This window comes from Grampus griseus, assembly GCF_964374135.1.
Source record: "Grampus griseus genome assembly, chromosome: 14".
Classification (NCBI taxonomy): Eukaryota; Metazoa; Chordata; class Mammalia; order Artiodactyla; family Delphinidae; genus Grampus; species Grampus griseus.
The window spans coordinates 72,973,098-72,992,076 of NC_139008.1; the positions used below are offsets into that span (position 1 = coordinate 72,973,098).

Here is an 18,979-nt window from a genome sequence, read left to right on the forward strand (position 1 = left end):
GGAGCACATATGATGTTTAATCTCTTTTTAAAATTTTACTTCCCTGAAAACATGGAATCCTTTTCATTGAATACATACTAAGTACTAAGCACTTCATGTACATTGTATCAGTTTCTCCCCCCCAAGTCTTTTCAGTCATTTATCCAACAAATATCTATTAAGTGCTTATTATGTGTTTAATTTTAAACTGTACAAGATGTGGGGTGTACCCTAGGGAACACATCAGACAAGGTTCATCTCCTTCATGGGGGTGGAAGAGATAGAAATAGATATACAAGTAACACAACATATGTGTAATTCTAGATTGTGATAGGCGGTATGAAGAAAAATCAGGTACAGGGACAGAGAATAAAGGGTGAAGGATGGGAAGAACCTACATAAATATGTAGGAGAGCCCTCCCAGACAAGGCGACAATTAAATCAGGATCTGAAAGACCTTTTTTTTTTCAGGCCAGTGTGGCTGCTGCCACTGGGATGGGATTGAATGGCATATAAATGCAGGGCTATAGAAGCAAGGTCATGCAGGCCTCACAGTTCATGGGAGTTTTGAATTCTATGAGTTTTAGTATAAATACATTAAAAGTTTTAACTGTTTAAGGGAGGAACCTGTTCCAATCTGCTTGTAGAAAATCATCCCTGGCCCCTGGGTATAGAGTGGGTGGTAGAAGACCCAGAGCGGATAAACAAGAGAAGTGAAAAGAGCTTTTGCAGACCTGGAGAGATGATGGGGGATGGGGACACGGTTGGCTGTGGTGGAGATGAAAAGATGATGAAAATTTGAGATACTGTCGGAGGTAGCAAGAACTAGATTTTATGAAGAGCTGGCAGGGGTGGGAGGAAGGACACAAAGATAATGACTGCCAGGATTTTGGCCTGAATAACTGAGTTGGGGGTGGGGTGATGGACTGTGACAATTAACGTTATTATTATTGTTCTTTTTTAAAACTGAGGAAGGGGAAGTGAATTGTCCTACTTCACAAAGTTAGTAAATGGACTCCAATTCAGCTGTGTGTAACTCCAAAGGTCATGCTTTACCCACTCTCCTGGACCCACACATTAATTTTTATAGTGGGGGAGGATATTTAATGATATATCATTAAATATTGATATATGAATGCCCCTGAATCCAACCATGGGCTTCCACATAGAACCCGCACAAAACCTGGGACCCTCATTAAAGGCGATTGTACATTGGGACCGAAAGTTCGGAATATAAATTCCCTAGATGGTGTAATGGCAGCGCGGTGCCCCCCTTAGGAAACCAGTTTTAAAACATTGCGTTCTGATTGGTGCAGTGACCACGTGGTGATGTGTGATAGGAGGAAAGTTAGCATGCCCCGTAACTAAACCCAGAAGACATTTCGAGCCGTCTTCTGCTGAGTTTGGAGAGTCGTAGTCCGTCTGGGCCTGTGATTGGTGGGATTGTAATACGACCTCCGCTGTGATTGGTGAAGCCCGCTCGGTTGTTTAAAGGTTTCTGTACGCCAGTTCCTGCTTTGGCCACTAGGCGGAGCCCAGGACACGCAAAACACGTCGCTGGGGCGCATCTGGGCCACTTCCTCCCCCTGCGTCCTAGGGCCACCGAGGGACGGTTGGGCGTGGGGGGGGACGGCGTCGGAGCTCACAGCTCCGGCCCAGGTGGCCACGCTTCTCTGCACAGCCCTTTGGGCCCCGTCCTTTGTCTCTCAGCCCCCGCAGAGGGCGTTGGCTGACCGACGGCTGCGGGTTCGCGAAGGTTTGTGAAGGCCCAGATCCAAATTGCAAAATTGTGGAGTCTGTCAGGTGAGACTCAGCAGCGACCCCCGGCTGCGCCCTCTGCTCGCCTCGTAGCCCTCCTCTCAACTAACAGCCGCCAGTGTTTACAGCCTACACTCCCTTTAAGATCTTCAAAGAACTCTTCCAAAGCAGCATCTCACTGGAGCTTAGAATTGTCTCATGAAGGTCAAGGTCACTAGCTCGGAGTGATATCACCATATCCACAGTTACCCCCTACCATCCCAAGGCGCTATCACATTGTACTGTTTCATTGTCTTCCCTGCACTTAACCACTATTTGAAATTCTCTTCTTTTTAATTTATTTACTTCCTCCTGTCTGTTACCACCGCACCTCTCCACCAGGATGTAAGCTCTGTGAGGGAGAGAAGAGCGTGGCCAGATCCAATACAGAATGCCCAGTTACATTTGAATTTGAGATAAACAACAGAAGTTCTAAAAGATATAAGTGATGTCCCATGTGTTTTTTTGTACATACTTGTACTAAAAGAATTATTCATTGTTTATCTGAAATTCAGATGTAATTGGGCATCCTGTGTTTTTATTTGCTAAAACAGCAACCCTGTTGGGGAGGGATCTTACCTATTTACTGCTTTATCTCCAGCACCCAGAGTAGTGCGCATGGCATGTGCTGAATAAATGTCGAATGACTGGCTGGGCAAATTCCTTCATTCCTTCGCTCATTTATTCATCCAACTCATTATATTACCTGCCAGCTGGGTCGTGGGGCTATAAGGGTAAAATGAGACATAGTCCAATGGAAGAGGCAGACAACCAGTAACCACCATGTGATTAAACTTTGATGATATAAAGTATTAGGGGCTGTGGGAGCACTGAGGGGGAGCCCTGACCTGTCCAAGCCAGCAGGACTGCCTGGAGGAAGATGAAGATGAGACTTGGAGGATGAGGAGGCAAAGAGAGAGGTGTGACAGCTGCTCTGGGCAGAAGGTATGGCATGTGCAAAGGCCAGAGACAAGGCTGGGGCTACGGGATTCTGAAAGCTGCAAGGGGTTGGGGTGGAGGGCAGATGTACAGTGTGGATGGGGCAGTCAGAAAGAGGTGAGAAGGAGACTCCGTCGCTGAGCATCAGTACCCACCAGTCAGGTGCCATAGTGATTGTGCCCATTGTATAGATGAGGAAACTGAGGCTGGGAGAAGTGAAATGCCTGGCCTAGGTTGACAGTCTGAGTGGAAAAGGCCTAGCTGAAGCAGATTCTGAACGTGAACTCTTCTGAAAAGGCTCTGGGTTAAGGATTATAACCCCCAACTGGAGAATGAAGAAACTGAGGCCCAGAAAGGTGACAGGGCTCTCCCTGTGAAGGAGGCTCCGTCCAGTTTAACAGGAGAACACTGAGGCAGTACGAGGGTTATGGGTTGTCTCGGGCCCTCCAGAGAGACAGCAGGAGGCCTGGAGCAGGACACAGGAGTTCAGGCCGTTGTGTCTCCTGTTCCTGTTTGGGTTGGGTCTCTAGGAGTCCCTTACTGAGCCCTGAGGCTAATTCCTTGCATGGGTCTTGGGCTGGTCTGCAGTTTCCATGGAGACCGCCTCCCTCCATCCCTGAAATCTCATTGTGACTAGTATTAAGAGATTAACTCTGCCCGGCAGCCCTCGCAGGGTCTTGGGTGCCAGAGTGGCTGTGGGAGCTCCCTTAAGGATGAAGAGGTTGCCCACTGTGTGAGACCCCATAACACCAGGAGGAGGATGTCAGACTGGGGCCAGGGCTTCCCCCGGGACACCCCAGGTATGATCCTGACTCCACATCTACCTGGAAAGGAGGACGAGGTGGTGGGAGAGAGACACAGGACCTAGGGGAGGAGTCCAGATTTTGGATCAGTATAGAGATGTTGTCACCCCAGCCCCCAACCCAGGAAGGCCCAGGGTCTTGATGGCGGGACCCCATTCTGATCAAGGCAAGATTCAGATTCTGTCAACAAGGCGAGGGGAGCCTCACAGAGTCTTTTAGGGGTGTTTCAAAGCTACCTAAACACCAGCTTCCTAATCTGCTTCATTTTGCTTTGGGGAAACTGAGGCACAGAACAGGAAAGTGACTTGTCCCCAGTCAGTGAGACAGTGAACTGAAGCAGGTCAGGAATCCAGAGGGAGCCCTGGGGTTGCCTGAGCAGAAAATGTTTGGTTAAAATGTCATTGCCCCCTCTGCCATGAATCCCACATCCTCCTTCCTGACCTCCAAGAATGGGGTCCCCTCAGCCTTCTCTCCCCTGGGCCTGTCCCATCAGCCATGCTTCCCTTCCCTCCCCACCTCTCCCCCTCCTCCTGCCCTCCCCTGCTACCTGCATAGTCTGAGCCTGCCAGAATGTCCCTGGCAGGCTCCAGTCCACTGGAGGGCATGGCCACCGGGCCCTAACTGTTCCATCCAGGGGACATCCCCTCACTGGGTCACTATCAGGATGACTTTGGACATTTTTTGTTCCACGCTTCAGCCCCTCTGTGACTTCAGGGCCTGGATATGGTGGGGGCCCTGAGAACCCATCCCCACCCCACCTCTTCCTGCCAGGCCTGCATTGGAGAGATTTAGGCCCAGTTCCAAAGCACTCCTGGGTCAGGCTTCCTGGAAGGCCACACTGGGGCAGGGGAGCAAACACTGGCTCTGGAGCCAAGTAGCGATAGTTCAAATGCTCTTGACTCAGCAGTGTGAGCCTCAGTTTCCTCACCTGTGAAGGGGGGCAATAACTCTTCCTTCCTCAAAGCTTGTTCTCATTTTCTATGGAAAAATCTCCAGGTTAGGCTATTAAATGAACAAAGTGAGATGCAGAACAGTTTAAGAGATGGGGGATGATATCGTACGATCTCATACGCTGCCTGGTCTGTACAGGGAAAGTTAAGGGAAGTGATTAGCTACAGTGAAGAGGGCAGTGGACTGGTGGACAGGAATTGGGGGTGGAAGCCAGACTTCTCAAAGTGCACCTTTTATATTGTTTTGACTTTTGAATCATGTGCACGTAGTACCGATTCCAAAGGAAATTTAAGTGTTTTAATAGATTGGGTAAGATATCAAACCATCAGAATAATCACTCAGACCTCAATAATGTGACAGGTGTGCAGCCTAGATGGCGACCCACGTACTAGGACTTGACTCAGGAACCGAGAAAGCCTGACCCCGAGTCTCTGCATCCTTGACCTGGAAGGGCCCTTTATTTTAAGCTGATTTCATTTTGCCAATAGCAAAATGATAGTCATCGGTACCAAGAATCAGGAGCTCCCTACATGCCCACCACAGTGCCCAGCACTGTCTGAGTAGCATCCCGTTGAATTAGCATTCTGACTTTATGAGGAAGCTATTATGTTCCCATTCTACAGATGGGGAAACGGAGCCTCATTGAAGTTGCAACTAGGAAATTGGAGAACTTGGATGTACATCTAGGCCTTTCCAGCTCCAAAATTTTAAGCCCTCCTGTGGTAGGTCTCAATCTTAGTTGCATATCAGGATCACCAGAGAACTTTAAAAAATACTCATAGCCAGCACCCACTCACCCCCACCCCAAGATTTGATCATTGTACTGTGGTGGGGCCTGGGCATCAGTAGGTTTTAAAGGTCCCAGGTGATTCTAATTCACCATCAGGGTTGAATTTCTGCTTTATGCTAGACAACTTTTCAGATGGGAAACCAAGGCCCAGGAGGGAAATGACCTTGCCCAAGGTCACACAGTGGCTGGAAGCAGAGCTGGAACAGGGCTCACATGGAGCCTTTGTGAAAATAAGTGAATGGTGCCCCCCTCTGAGCGGGCAAATCTCCATGGGCAGTTGGCTTGGTAAGTGGAACAAGGGCTGGATTTCCACCTCCACTTGCCCCCTTAGCCAGAGAACCTTTGTGCAGTGAGCAACCTGTACAACTGTACGAGGTGACCGTGGCCTGAGTCTCGGGATCCCAAACACTTCATCTCAGTGACCTCCAGGCAGATCCCTAGAACCCTTCAGAACAAGGATGTGGGGAGCCCCACGGTGGTTCCTGGGATGTGGGTTCATTCCTCACCTGAAGACCAGGGCCTGCACCCTTCAGACCCGAGAGGGTCTAGGCAAGGACCCATCTAACTCCCAAAGTCACATCCAGCAGATAAAGTCAGGAACATACCAGGAGGGAGGAACATACACGCAGGAGGACAGCAACAGCCTCAGCCCAGAAGTCACAAGCCACCTGGCAGAAGGCAGCCTATGGGGAGGCCCCGCCCACACAGACCCAAGTCCTCCTGGCTTCCTTCCTGATCATTCTTTCGACCACACTCTCTACACTACCTATTGAGCCTTGCAGTCAGCATCTCCCATAATACCCTGCTTTCCAGCCAGAGCAGCTTCCATGCCCTTTCACCCTCACCCACCATGTTCTCCACTTCTGGATGTTCCCTCTGCCCAGGATGCCACCTCCTCCAGGAAACCCTCCCTGACCACTCCAGCCCAGAGATATGTCTTCTTTCTGCCACCTTCCAGCCCTCACAGTCCATACACACAGCCCAATTGTGCCTTGGGATGGAGCTTATTTTATCATCATACTGGCCACTTTTCATTGACTACTTACTATGTGCCAGCCCTGGAAGGGCAGGGTGGCCTGGAGGTTAGGAGCACAGACTCTGGAGCACAGATTCTGCTCAGGTTGGAATCTCAGCTTCTTATAAGCTGTGTGAGCTGCAGCATATGATTCAACCTCTCTGTGCTCCAGGTTTATAAGATAGTGATAAAAACATTGCCTTACTTCACAGAGTGGTTGTGAGGATTAATGAGTTAATACATGGAAAACCCTCAAAACAGCTTTATAAACATTGGCCATGGTTATCATTGCATATATCCCACTCCATTTCATCTCACAACAACCCTATGAGTTAGGTATTATTATTCCCAATTTACAGGTGAGAAAACTGAGACTCAGAGAGGTCTTGAGAGTCAGGGCAGGGCTCTGCATCCTTTTCTGTGGCCTGATGCCTCCAGAGAGAGGATGTGGCTGAGATGGGTTATAACTTTGAGCCTCTGATTTGCAGCTCATGGCTGCTTCTCAGAGGGCCCGCAGGACACAGGGCCAGGTGAGATCCCCCTGACTTGGGCCTCCGGTGGCTCTCAGGCACCACTCTGCTTCCAGCCAGCCCCAGGAGGGAGGGTAAAAAGCAAAGAAGGGCCTTTCAGGGAGGCCCTTTCAGGGAGGGCCTTTCAGAAGGGCCTTTCAGGGCTGAACATCAGGGATGTTCACTACCATCCAGAATACATCACTGAGTACCAGAGAGAGCTCCTGTCTGCCCCAGCCTAGCTGGAGACTCAGGACATCCGGGTGACCTTCTGTCCCTGGACGAGTCACTTCCCCCCTCTGGCCTCCGTCTCCCCATCTGTACGATGAGTGAGGGGATGAGGCTGGACCAGTAGTTTTCTGATTCTCATTAACAACAGCTGGCTCCACTCTCAAATGAAATATTGAGGGACAGTGTCCCTAAGAGGCAGGCACTGGGTGAAGTGGGGCCTCTGCCTACACTCCCTTGGCTCCTGGGACCTGAGAACCCAGTTTGAAAGGCCTTAGGCCGCATCCTCCTAAGGGCTCTCTTGGTCTGACACCGCAGGATTCTAGAATCCCCAGCTCAAAGCGGCCGCTTCGCATCCCTGTTTGGAAAGCTCTCCCCGCCCCCCCCCACCCCCCAGCTGCTTTTATCTCTCTTTGGTAACACAGCAAATTTGCTCAGGACCCAGAGCAGGGGAAACAAGCAGACTGTTGACTCTTGAGCAAAACCTACCCTTTGGAGAGCAGCAGAGGAGGCGCTCGCTGTGCGTGGGGTGGCTGAAGGCCTCTTGCATAACCCGGCGGCCTCCTGCCCACCCAGGCCTTTGCTTTGCAGGGTTAGGGGTGAGGCAAACCGCAAACTCATGCCCAGTTAATTTTTTAAGGCAAAATCAACAGGCTCAGCAATGATTAGCAGGCAGGTAAGTTCGTCTTAATCATGCTGAGGAGAGGGAGGAAGGAGGCTTCCAGGGGCCCAAGGATGGGGCTGAGTTATCAGTTAACCACATAAATGTTTCCTACCAAACCCACTGGCCTTCAGCCCCGAGCTTCCTCGTCTTCCTCTCGGAAGTACTTCCGTGGCACCCCAGCGAGTGGCCATCAGTCACTGAGTGAACAGACACTCCACCCTCTGGGGTCTGTAAGAGGCACTGCCAGGGCCCTCGAGGCCTGGGATGAAGCAAAGGGGGCCTCACCAAGCTCCTGGTCTTCTTGTTAAGGCCAAGCTCCCCCTGCTGCCTCTGCATGGCCTGGAGCATGTGTCCTCCCTCCTCAGGGCTCTGTGAGGGGCCCTGGGTCTATGTCCCAGGTTCAGCCTACAGCCGGCTGCCACTCTCCTGGGGGCCTCGGTGTCTCCATCTGCCAAATGGGTGGATTGGCTGGGACACCCTGTCCAGTCTTGAAGTTCTGTGATTGGATTAAGCCAACAGGGCCTGTACCCAGGACGAGGAGGGTGGGATGAGCCATGTTTTAGGAGTGCTAGGAGGGAGAAGAGATGCCCGGAGGAGGGAGGGGGCCTACCTGGTACGTGCTGTCGGCACCAGCCAGTGTCAGATCCCAGCTCCAGGAAGAGGGCTGTCCTCTCTGGTGGAAGGCAGGGGTCCCTGTGGGGTGGGCTGTGGCTGCAGGGATGACCTGACAGACCCCAGCTGGTCCAGGACCCCTCCCCCTAGACCTCGAGAGCTGCCAAAGGAAGCAGCAAGGCCACACCAGCCCTAGGCCTGGCGGCTGCCTGGACTGGAGTTTGGTCAGTTGTTGGGGACCTATATTGTGAGAAAGTTAGGACTTTGTCCACAAACTGGAATTTGAAATTTCAAAGGGGCAAAACTGAAGGGCCCTACCCAGGAGTGGAGATGGCTCTTGGCTTCTTTCCCCCACGACTTTTGTTCTCTGTCTTGATAAGTCCCGGGTTCCCTGCACCACTCCCTGGGTTGTGGGCGGGGGAGGGGAGACAGGAGATAGTGGGGACTTGAGCGCCCAGGGGACATGAAGACGCCAGGCGGCCCGTGGTGGCTGGTGTCTGGAGGATGCCTCTGCACCTGCACGTGCCCCGGGCCAAGCTCCTTCACTTCTCAGATCCCTGAGCTCCCTGGCAGTAACGTGACAATGGAATCACTAGCCACCAGTGCTCCAGAATTCCAGGGTTCTTTCCAGGGATCCAGGAGGGAGGCAGCGTGGAGGGGGTAAAGCCCTCAAGCTCTGGAGTCAGACTCGGGTTCCAATTACAGCCCCTCCTGTTACATCATTATGGCCTTAGGCAAGTGACTTCCCCTCTTTGAGCCTCAGTTTTGTCACCTACAAAGTGGGACAGATAAACAGAGAAGAGTGGAAGGTTCTTAGCACTGGGCCTAGCACAGATTCTCTCCAGAAACATTAGCCATTATTGTCATTTAAAAGAAAAATATTGTGGGCCAGAGCGGCGGCTCCCTTAACCACTATCCGCGCCAGAGGCCTCAGCACCCTGCCCACTGCCGCCCCTCCCCGACCCCCGGCTGCCCAGGACAGTGGTCTCAAAACACCCCTCCTTCCCTTCCTAGGCCCCTGTTTCTCCATCTACAACGAAAAGGAGTGGGACCTCCAGCTGAGCTCTGAGACCTCTCTGTTGTCCCCTGGGAACTGGGGCATGTTGAGCTGGGGTCTGACTGCCCCAGGGGCCGGGCCAGAGATAAAGAAGGACTGCTGAGTTGATGGCGTAGAGGCCAGGGTTTGTTCAGGCCTGGGCAAGCCGTCCCTGGAGTTCTCCTGTGCAGGGGGTCCCGATTCCAACTGATTATGTGGCCAAGGTCAAGGAGTCAGCCACTGATGACCGTAACCCCTGCTGTTGCACTCTGTGCTTACGCTCGGTCATCTAACGCTCGTGCTGTCCCCGCGGAAAAGGTATCAAGCTGTCTGATGCCAAAATGAGGGCTGAGAAAGCTGGAACCTGAGGTCACAGCGTTTGGGAAGTTGGCAGTGCCTGACTTTTGACCCAGGTCTTTCTGATTTCAAGGTCCATGGTTTATCCTTTAAGGGTGGGGTGGGGGTAGGTGTGGGGGCGGATGTGTGTCATCTTCACAACAAACTTCAAGTTAGGCCCATTTTACAGAAGGGGAAACTGAGGCTTTGAAATAATAACTTGCCTGAGACCACAGAGCCAGTAGGTCTTAGAGGTGGCCAGTCATTTATATGAGGGACGTGTATCTAGAAGATATTGTTTGGGGTCAGCTAACGGTGGGGTGATTTGTGTATGTAACAGATTATGCAAGTCCTAGTTCATGGGTGGGTAGATTTACTTATGGGGTGGGTTGTGATTGGTGGGACATGGGATGTGAAATAGGTTTCTGGAATGTGCCTCACGGGCAGTGGGTCACCCGTGTTGTGCGTTTGGTAAAGCACATATGCCACTGTTTGTGTACAGAGTAGCTTGTCGTGTGCAGGCTGCCCACCTGATAGTTCTTGCATGTAACAGGCATGTGTGTGGCATGGTTGACCTTAGTTGATCATAGACCTTATTCAATTCAATCTAAGATGCCATCTGTAGAGGTTGAAAATTGTTATTTTTGTTACCGTTACACTTTGACATGCCAGCGATCCCAGCCCACTTTTAGAAATAGGGAACTGCGCCTCTTAGACTCGATGAGATGCCATACGTTTAGGCTTGTGAGAGGACTAGCGGTGTGTGGCCTGTCACAGGTGCCAGACAGGTGGCAGGACCCGGAGTCAGCCCTTGAAGGCCCCTCCCAGAGCTGCCCCTCCTTCTCCTCTGTGTTTATGCCTTAGTTGGGTCTCCTGCCCGGCTCAGCCTTGGCCCCAAGGCTGTTGGAGCCAGGCTCAGATGTTCCTGGCAGAGCATGGGAGGAACCCACCGGGAGTTGAAGTCTTCTCCATCAGCCCTAATGGAATTTCTCTTCCTCCCTCCCTCCCTTGTGGTCTTGTCCTGATCAATAAACAACTGGGCCAGTATCTTCACCCCATTTTACAGATGGGAAAGTTGAGGTCATTAGAGAGATGTGATTTAAGGAAAGTTATCCAAATAGTGACAGAGCTAGTTCCTAAACCCAGGTCTCCTGACACCAAATCCAGCTTCTCTTCTCCTCCAGAACAATTGCCCGCCCCTTCAACTCCCACCCCAGTTATCTCAGCTCCAGGGGGAAGATGGAGGGAGGAGAACACAGCTACACGGGGCAGAGAAAGGGCTTCTAATAGTTGGAAGAATATGAGCAGGGTGCCTCCACACACCCCTCAAGCACCTGCTGCTTCTCCCACTGATTCAGCCACTCATTCATTCACCCATTCACTCACTTATTCATTCACTCTTTCAGTAATTCACCCACTCACATATTAATTCACCCTGTCTCTAATTCACCCACTGTCTAATTCACTCATTCATTAATTCACCCACCCACTCACTCATTCATGCACTCTCTCACTAGTTCACCCACTCTCGCTCTTGTTACCAAATCCCTGTGCCCGGCCCTTCCCGCCAGCAAAGGAGGACAGGTTCCCATGCCTCCAGAGTCCCAGATCTTTCTACATCGGCCTGCACTTTCCAGCTCCACCACCCCAGGTAGTCTGGGAGCTCATGAAAGTGTCTGCACGGTGGGCAATGAGGGCTGGAGGGTGCAGAAGAAAAGAGTAAGCCATGAATTGAAGGCAGGCAGGCTCGGTCCCAAACGAAAATGGGGGGCCCCTTGTTCAGAACAGCCGAGCATTAAACCAAACACGGGAGCCCGAGAGTGGAGCTCTGTGCACGGCTCAGGTGGCTCACCCGTGAAGCCCACTCTAGAGGGAGGAGGTGGGTGGAGAGAAACAAAGGAGATACGAAAGGGAGGCCAAGGGGGGCAGGAGGAGAGGGGATGGACGCTTGCTGGGCACCACTTGGTGTTTTCCTAATGCCATCTCATTTAATACGCAGACCACCCTTTGAAGTTGATCGTGTATTTTCTAGAAGAGGAAACTGAGGCTCAGAGAGGAGAATCATTTACCCAAAGTCACGATTAGTAGGTGGTAGGCGCCTGAATGTTAATCCAGGTCTGCGGGGCTGTAAGCCTTGTCTCTGCCTGTTCCCCAAGGGGAGGGGGAGGCACGAGGGAGGGCGACAGGAGCAGGTGACAGGGACCTGGGAGATGGAGTCTGTCTGGGCCTGAGCAGCTGTGACAGACTGAGCAGCCCCCTATGAGGGGTCCTGGGGAGCAGGGCGGGGGACCCAGACAGCAGCGTGGGCCTCTCAGTCCTTCCCGCTCCCAGGAGAGGCAGGAACCTGGAAGGGTGCTCCCAGAACGAGGATCTAGAAGATTGGTATCTGGGGCCTGGGATTTGTGTTTCTGATTCGTGAGCCATTGAGGCGGCTTTATCTCTGCGAGAGCATTGAGGGTCGAAGTCAATGATTGGGGAAGTTACTGCATTAGGGCATCTTGGAGGTAGGCTGTCAGTGTCCCAGGGTATATGTGAGCGTCTCAGCCTGACTCGGGGTGACAGTGACTTGGAGGGTGGCTGAGTCAGGGTCAGATGGAGGCTGGTGAATTAGTGTGCCCATCTTACAGAATTGCTAACACAATACTGGGGAGCTGGGGCCCCATCCGTTGTAACAGCACCCCGGGGGGTCAGCCAGAAACCAGCAAACAGCCAAATCCCTGTGGCCCCGCCCAGCCGGTCCACCAGTGGGGGAGCCGATTAACCATTAACCCCCAGCCCTCCCTGGCAGAGCCTCCACCCCTTCGCAGGGGCTAGGCCAAGACTCCCGGCAGATCCTCCCAGAGGACGGTTTGAAACGCAGGAAGGCAGAGAGGGCACCTGGGAGGAGGCGGTGGGAGGGCGGAGGGCGGGGGCTGGGGCTCGGCCCAGAGCCTTCGGGGTGGGCATCCTGGGCAGGGCAGGTGGCCGAGGTGTGAAGAGGGGAGGATGCGCCTCTCCAAAACCCTTGTCGACATGGACATGGCCGACTACAGTGCTGCGCTGGACCCAGCCTACACCACCCTGGAGTTTGAGAATGTGCAGGTGTTGACGATGGGCAATGGTAGGTGGGGGCAGGTGTGCCCAGGTGTGCCAGTTGGGGGCAGGTGTGCCCAGGTACAGGAGCGAGTCTTCAGCACTCAATTTGGGACTGGGAGACTGATAGATTAGCACGTTGGTCCCATAGGTGAGAGCACAGGTGTCGCCAGGTGAAGCAGATGTGCCCAGGTACAGTGACCAGAGGTATTCTGGGTTGGGGGCGTGCTGCAAGGGCAAATCTTCAGCAAAAGTAGGTCCCAGGTATTCCTGCCAGGTCCCTGTGGTCCCCATTACCAAAGCTGTCCCCGCTCAGCGTGTCACTGGGAGCGGGGACTTCATGGGAGCTTCCTCTTGGTGTCCAGCTCCAGTAACTGGTCCACGTGGTCCCTTCTAGGTCCAGAGAGATGGAAAGGTACGTCCTGTCCCTGGGGACGGTGGATGGAGGTACAGCTGTGTTTCAGGGCATCTTTGGGACTTTCCTGGGGTGAACGCCCCACTCAGAGAAAATGGAGTTCTCAGGGAGCTTTTGCTAAATGAGACGCGGATCAGTAGTGCGTGTGCCATGTGCGTGCGCGCTGGTGTGCGATCGTGACCTCCTCTTGGCGTGCATGCGTGAGTTTCCGTGTACGCGTGTGGGCAGGTGGCAGTGTGTTGCAAACGTGTGTTTCCGGGAATCCACTTGCATGTTTGTGTTCGCCCGTCTGTGTGTGCGTGTTCTGTGTCTTATTTCTAGTTGCATTTGTTCACTGAGTGGGTCTGTGTTTGTTGGTGTCTCTAGGGAATGCCTGCGTTTGCCTTGCTTATGTCCGTGAGCGGTGATGAGTGTGTGTACGTGTGTCTGTGGATGTTTGCACACGTGGTCTGTGGATGTGGATTGGTTTGTGTGCCCCGAGCTTCCTGGGTGTATGTCCCGTTTGGGCATCCTGTTTATACCTGCTTGTGTGTGTGTGCGTATCCCTGCCCTCGGGGGTCCAGAGCACATGTGATTGTGTACACGTGATGTGATTGCGTACACGTGATGTGTAGGGTTGCCATTCAACAAATGCGATTCACATCAGCAACAGGTCCGTTTGTCTTAGAGCAGATCGTGTTGCCTGTGTGTCTCTCCCCAGGTTTATACATACGCTCCCATATCACCTAGAGCACATTTGAAGGTGGGGGGGGGGTCTCCTGTACAAAGAGATGGGGGAAGGGAGGAGGCCTGGAAGCCAGGATGCCGGGACCTGACTGGTCGAAGGCCAGCCTCCCAGGAGAGGAGGCTGGCCTTCCATGGCTCCGCGGCTTCAGCTGAGGTCTGTAGAACTTGGGTCAGCTCAGCTCAGCCACAGAGAGGTATCTGCCCTGCCCGTGGTCAGTGGGCACTGCCCGTGGTCAGTCTTACCAGCTGCTCGCCTCCCCCTGCCATTCACTCACTGTGACCTTGGGCATGTCACCTCCCCTCTCCTGGCCTCTGTATATTCTACAAAATGGGCTTAGTCACCTGAGGCCTGCTGGCCGGCCGGCTTTTAGGAGTGTCCGGGTATCACGTGAGGGAACTGAGGGGAAAACACACAGGAAATGGTAAACAAGAAGCTGCTGCACTAGGCAGGGTCTGTGTGACCCCAGAGGGATAGTGTGTGCTGCCACACCTGGTCACCGCCCAGCCCTGGGCTGCCCCCATCACCCCTTCAAAGCGCATATCTCCAGCTCCCGAGAACTGTGTGTTCCTGAGACAGAGGCCAGGCTCCTTACCGGCTGTTCTGAAGACAGGACGGCCTCCAGCTCTGGAGCCAGAAAGATCGGGGCTCAAATTCTGGCATAAATCCTTCCTACCTGTGTGAACTTGCCAAGCCATTTTCCTCTCTGAGCCTCAGTTTTCTCATCTGTAAAGTGGGAGTAAATCATAGCGCCTGCCTCCCAGGGCTAACCAGAAGATCCAATAAGATAAGGCACTTGGGGCTTCCGTGGTGGCGCAGTGGTTGAGAGTCCGCCTGCCGATGCAGGGGACGTGGGTTCGTGCCCCGGTCCAGGAAGATCCCACATGCCGCAGAGCGGCTGGGCCCGTGAGCCATGGCCGCTGAGCCTGTGCGTCCGGAGCCTGTGCTCCGCAATGGGAGAGGCCAGCGTAACGCAAAAAAAAAAAAAAACGATAAGGCACCTGAGTGCTTAGCGCTGGTAACCGGTCCTGGCCCCGCATGAGTCGTCTCAGGAACTCTGAGCATCTCTAAGAAGAGTCTACGTTCTCCCTTGGAGTTTGAAATGGGTTGAGAGTTGGGGTTATCTTTTGCATACATCCTGGGCTGGAGGCTTGAAGGCTCCAAAGATAGCTCCCTACCTGCCTGCCACTCTTGATTCAGAAGTGGCAGAAGTCCTTGTTTATCAGAGGCCCCAGCAGACACCCCAATAAGGACAGCACTGGCCAGAGGCCAGCACTGGCCCTCACACCTGGACCATAAATCTGGTTCCTCTACTTAACAGCAATGTGATGACTCTGGGCAAGTCCTGTCCTCTCCGAGCCTTGATGTTCTCACCTGGAGAATGGGAGCTGACCCAGCATCAGCTGACCCCGGGAGTGGGGTGATACACTTGGCATCGCCCATCCTATCCTGCCCAGGATATGGGAGCCCCTTCCCCCAGCCTCCGCCTGAGTTGTGGGGTCAGCTCTCCTGGGGGTTGGAGGAGGCAAGGCTGAGGGAGAAAGGGCACCAACGCAGTTTAACAATTATCCCCATCTCCAGGAATAATTCACCAAGTGGAGGGGGCCGCACTCCTGGGCACCCTCGGGAGTCTAGGTGATGTTCAGCTAGGCCACAGCAGCAATGAGATGTCCACTCGTGCTTGGAGGCTGGAAGTCATCTGCTCCCAGAGTTTTCTTCTGCAGAAAAGTTTTCATTTCACAAACACTGATATAGTGCTTGTTATGTGCCAAGCACTTCACATATATTGATTCACTGAATCTTCATAACAGACCTGGGGATTATCATGTTCCCCATTTTACACGTGAGGAAATGAAGGCACAGAGAAGTAAATTAATGCAACCAAGGTCACACAGCTAAGAGGTGGGCAAGCTACGATTTAAACTTGGCAGAAGGGCTATAGAGGTTGTGCTCTTAACTACAGCACTATATCCCTCTCCAGTTCTTAGCTAGCTGTTCCCTAGGAATTCAAGATTGGATTCAGGGTTTCTATGAAAACACGTGTGTGTGTGACTTTGTGAGATGTGCGTATGTAGGCATTTTTCTGGGGAGATGGTCGATAGTGCTTGTCAACTTCTCTAAGAGGTCCATCCTTGGTGGAAGATTTGCTTACAAAAAAGAGGGTTCAGCTGCTGAAACTTAAAAAAAATGGAAAACAACTGGACCAGTCAAACTGCCCCTCTCTACAGTTAGGGAAACTGAGGCCCAGGGGAAATTGAAGCAAGGAAAAGGAGCTTGTCCCAAGGCCACAAGCAAGTTGGTAGCAGTACTAGTACCCAGGACCCCAGCCGCCTGCCTCTTATTCCCCTCTTCACATCTACATAGATGCAGTAGCTTTTGCTATGAGTTGCTCAGATCCTTGCCATGATCCTCCCAGGAGGGCAAACGAGCCACTGTCCTTGATGTATGTCTTCCTGTTCCCTGGGAGAGTTTCAGGGCCCCTGGGTACCAAGCTGAGAGCCACCCAGACCTGTTCACTCAGTGAGGAGTGAGGAACAGGACCTGGTTCTGGGCAGATGCTGGGGGAATATTTGCCCCTCCCACAGTCCCCTCCACCCAGCCAATCAGGGTCTACAAGGGTCCGATGCATCCTAGGAGACAGCCAGGTTTTCGTTCCTTCCCAGAGAAAAGCTGGGGCTAGCGGTCTCCACGATGGGAAGGAACAGACCTTTGCAAACAACTCTGTGAAGTCAGTGCCACAACCGTCCCTAAGTTACAGATGCAAAATGGGGGTTCCAAAATGGCGAGGAACTTGCCCAAGTTCTTGGAGGGAGTATGACAGCACCTGGGCGTAGCTGAGGCTGAAGCCCTGGGGAGGTCCCCACAATGCTCATCTCAGTTTCTGAATCTAAACCACCAGGAGAGCAGGGCCTCCGGGAGGTGACTTTCTGCCCCCGCTGTGTCCTCACTTTTCTTTTGTGGTGCAGACACGTCCCCATCAGAAGGTACCAACCTCAACGCACCCAACAGCCTGGGTGTCAGCGCCCTGTGTGCCATCTGTGGGGACCGGGCCACAGGCAAACACTATGGTGCCTCAAGCTGTGACGGCTGCAAGGGCTTCTTCCGGAGGAGTGTGAGGAAGAACCACATGTACTCCTGCAGGTGAGGAACGTTGATTTCTCCAGCTGGGAAATGGGTGCACTTGGGCTAATGTCCCCCCGGGTCTGTCCTCTCTCTGAATAGGTCCCAGAGGCATCTGCCCTTCAAGCCCTTCAAGCCTCCTCTGATTTCTTAGTCCTTGCAGATCCAGATGGGAACATCTATTCTAGAAACTTCATTTATTGATCATAAAGCCATAGACTGACATTTATTGAGTACTTACCATGTGCCAGGCACCATACTAAGTCTTTGCCTGTATTAACCGTTCCCAGAAGCTCATTGTTATTTTTCCCATTTAGCAAATGGGGACCCATGTGGTTTAGGATCAAGCCATCTCTGAAGCCTCAGAGGATGAGGACCATCCCCCAACCTGGTGCTTTTTCTGGGGCAAATAGGGGATTGGCCCCGGCCTTTCCACCTCTCTCAAGGCCTTGGAGATCCCTCCTTCAAAGCATCTCACGTTCTGGGTAACAGCAATAATAAAATAATGGTAGCTGTCAGTTACGAGCCCTTACTACGAACAGATTGTGTGCTGAGCCCCATTAAGGTAATTATCTCATTGTCACCTGTCAACACCCAGCTGTGGTCGTTACTATTATTATTCTCATTTTATAGATGAGGAAGCTGTGGCTTGGAGAGGACTAGGAATTTGCCCAAGGTCACCCAGCTTGAATCAATGTCAGAGCCCAGATTGACACTCAGGGTCCCACCCATAACCACTGTGGGTACTGCCTCTATTCCATATCCCCCCCGCCAAGAATGTGGCTTATGTGGACCAAGTATTGACACTGATCCACAATCAAGAGCCCACTCTGGGCTCTGGGATTTTATAGGATATGCTGGAAATAGCAGTGCCTTGTACTTGCAGCTGAGTGGTCTGAGGCCACGTGTCGCCTCTCTGAGCCTCAGTTTCCCCATGTTTAGCGGGACAGGGTTGGGCTCTCAGAGAGTCCATAGGGCCTTTCCAGCTCCTGGTTGGTTAGCAGAAGAACTCCTGGGATGAAAGGTTTGAACAAAGAGGCTGGAGGTCAACCAGATGGCCAGGATCCTGGTTCAGACCTGAGAGGGGGAAGGTTGTCTCTTCTCTACCCAACCATCCAAAGCCCTCCCCAGATTTAGCCGGCAGTGCGTGGTGGACAAGGACAAGAGGAACCAGTGCCGCTACTGCAGGCTCAAGAAGTGCTTCCGGGCTGGCATGAAGAAGGAAGGTGAGCCTCGACCCTCCCCCTGCCACCCCACTGTCCCACCTGCACCCGCAAGCTCCCGGCAGCCATTTACAACTGCGGCCACAACTTTATGACTTGGTGACAGGCCCCAGGGTGACTGGCTAACGGCTGAGAGGAGGGAGGGCCTGAAAATCTGACCATAGGGAGGGGCTGGGCTTGGTCTTGAGAAAGATTCCAAGAGATAAGCTCCCACTTTCAGCTACTCAGGTTCCCAGCGCCACCACCCCTGCCTGCCTTTACCAACACGAGGCAGCCGAGTTGGGTGCTTTTTCTTAATATACTATTTCAAACATTAGGAAACGTGTAGAGAACGGCACTACGAGCATCCAGGACCCACCACCCAGACTCAGCAAATGGGAGTGGGGGCGGGGGTGCGAGAGTTCTGTAGCTGAGCTTCCTCCCCAAGCAGTTTTTTTATTTTTTTCCCCCCGCGGTACGCGGGCCTCTCACTGCTGTGGCCTCTCCCGTTGCGGAGCACAGGCTCCGGACGCGCCGGCTCAGCCGCCGTGGCTCACGGGCCCAGCCGCTCCGCAGCATGTGGGATCTTCCCGGACCAGGACACGAACCCGTGTCCCCTGCATCGGCAGGCGGACTCTCAACCACTGCGCCACCAGGGAAGCCCCCCGCAAGCAGTTTCTTAATCTTCCTTCTTGGGCATCGGGTGACCCAGCGTTCTCCCGTTCTAGGAAGAGGGAACAAGGCCCCAGACTCATCCTGGGTGGAGGAGGATGGGAACGCTGGGACA

At 52.9% G+C, this 18,979-nt stretch overlaps 1 protein-coding gene across 8 annotated transcripts in view; it reads left to right on the top strand.

Annotated features, from left to right (window-relative positions):
- The window catches only part of HNF4A (hepatocyte nuclear factor 4 alpha), a gene marked incomplete at its 5' end in the record, with an annotated part of 64,680 nt that overhangs the window by 24,042 nt on the left and 21,659 nt on the right, over nt 1-18,979 (top strand). For 4 of the 8 annotated variants that reach the window (XM_082669691.1, XM_082669692.1, XM_082669693.1 and 1 more), the window contains 3 exons: nt 12,607-12,759; nt 16,837-17,011; nt 18,122-18,216. In XM_082669691.1, coding sequence (XP_082525817.1) covers nt 12,645-12,759; nt 16,837-17,011; nt 18,122-18,216 — 385 coding nt within the window. Of the gene's footprint in view, nt 1-3,475; nt 3,516-12,606; nt 12,760-16,836; nt 17,012-18,121; nt 18,217-18,979 lie in introns of those variants that run through there. The other 4 variants (XM_082669696.1, XM_082669698.1, XM_082669695.1 and 1 more) reach the window with 2 other exon arrangements.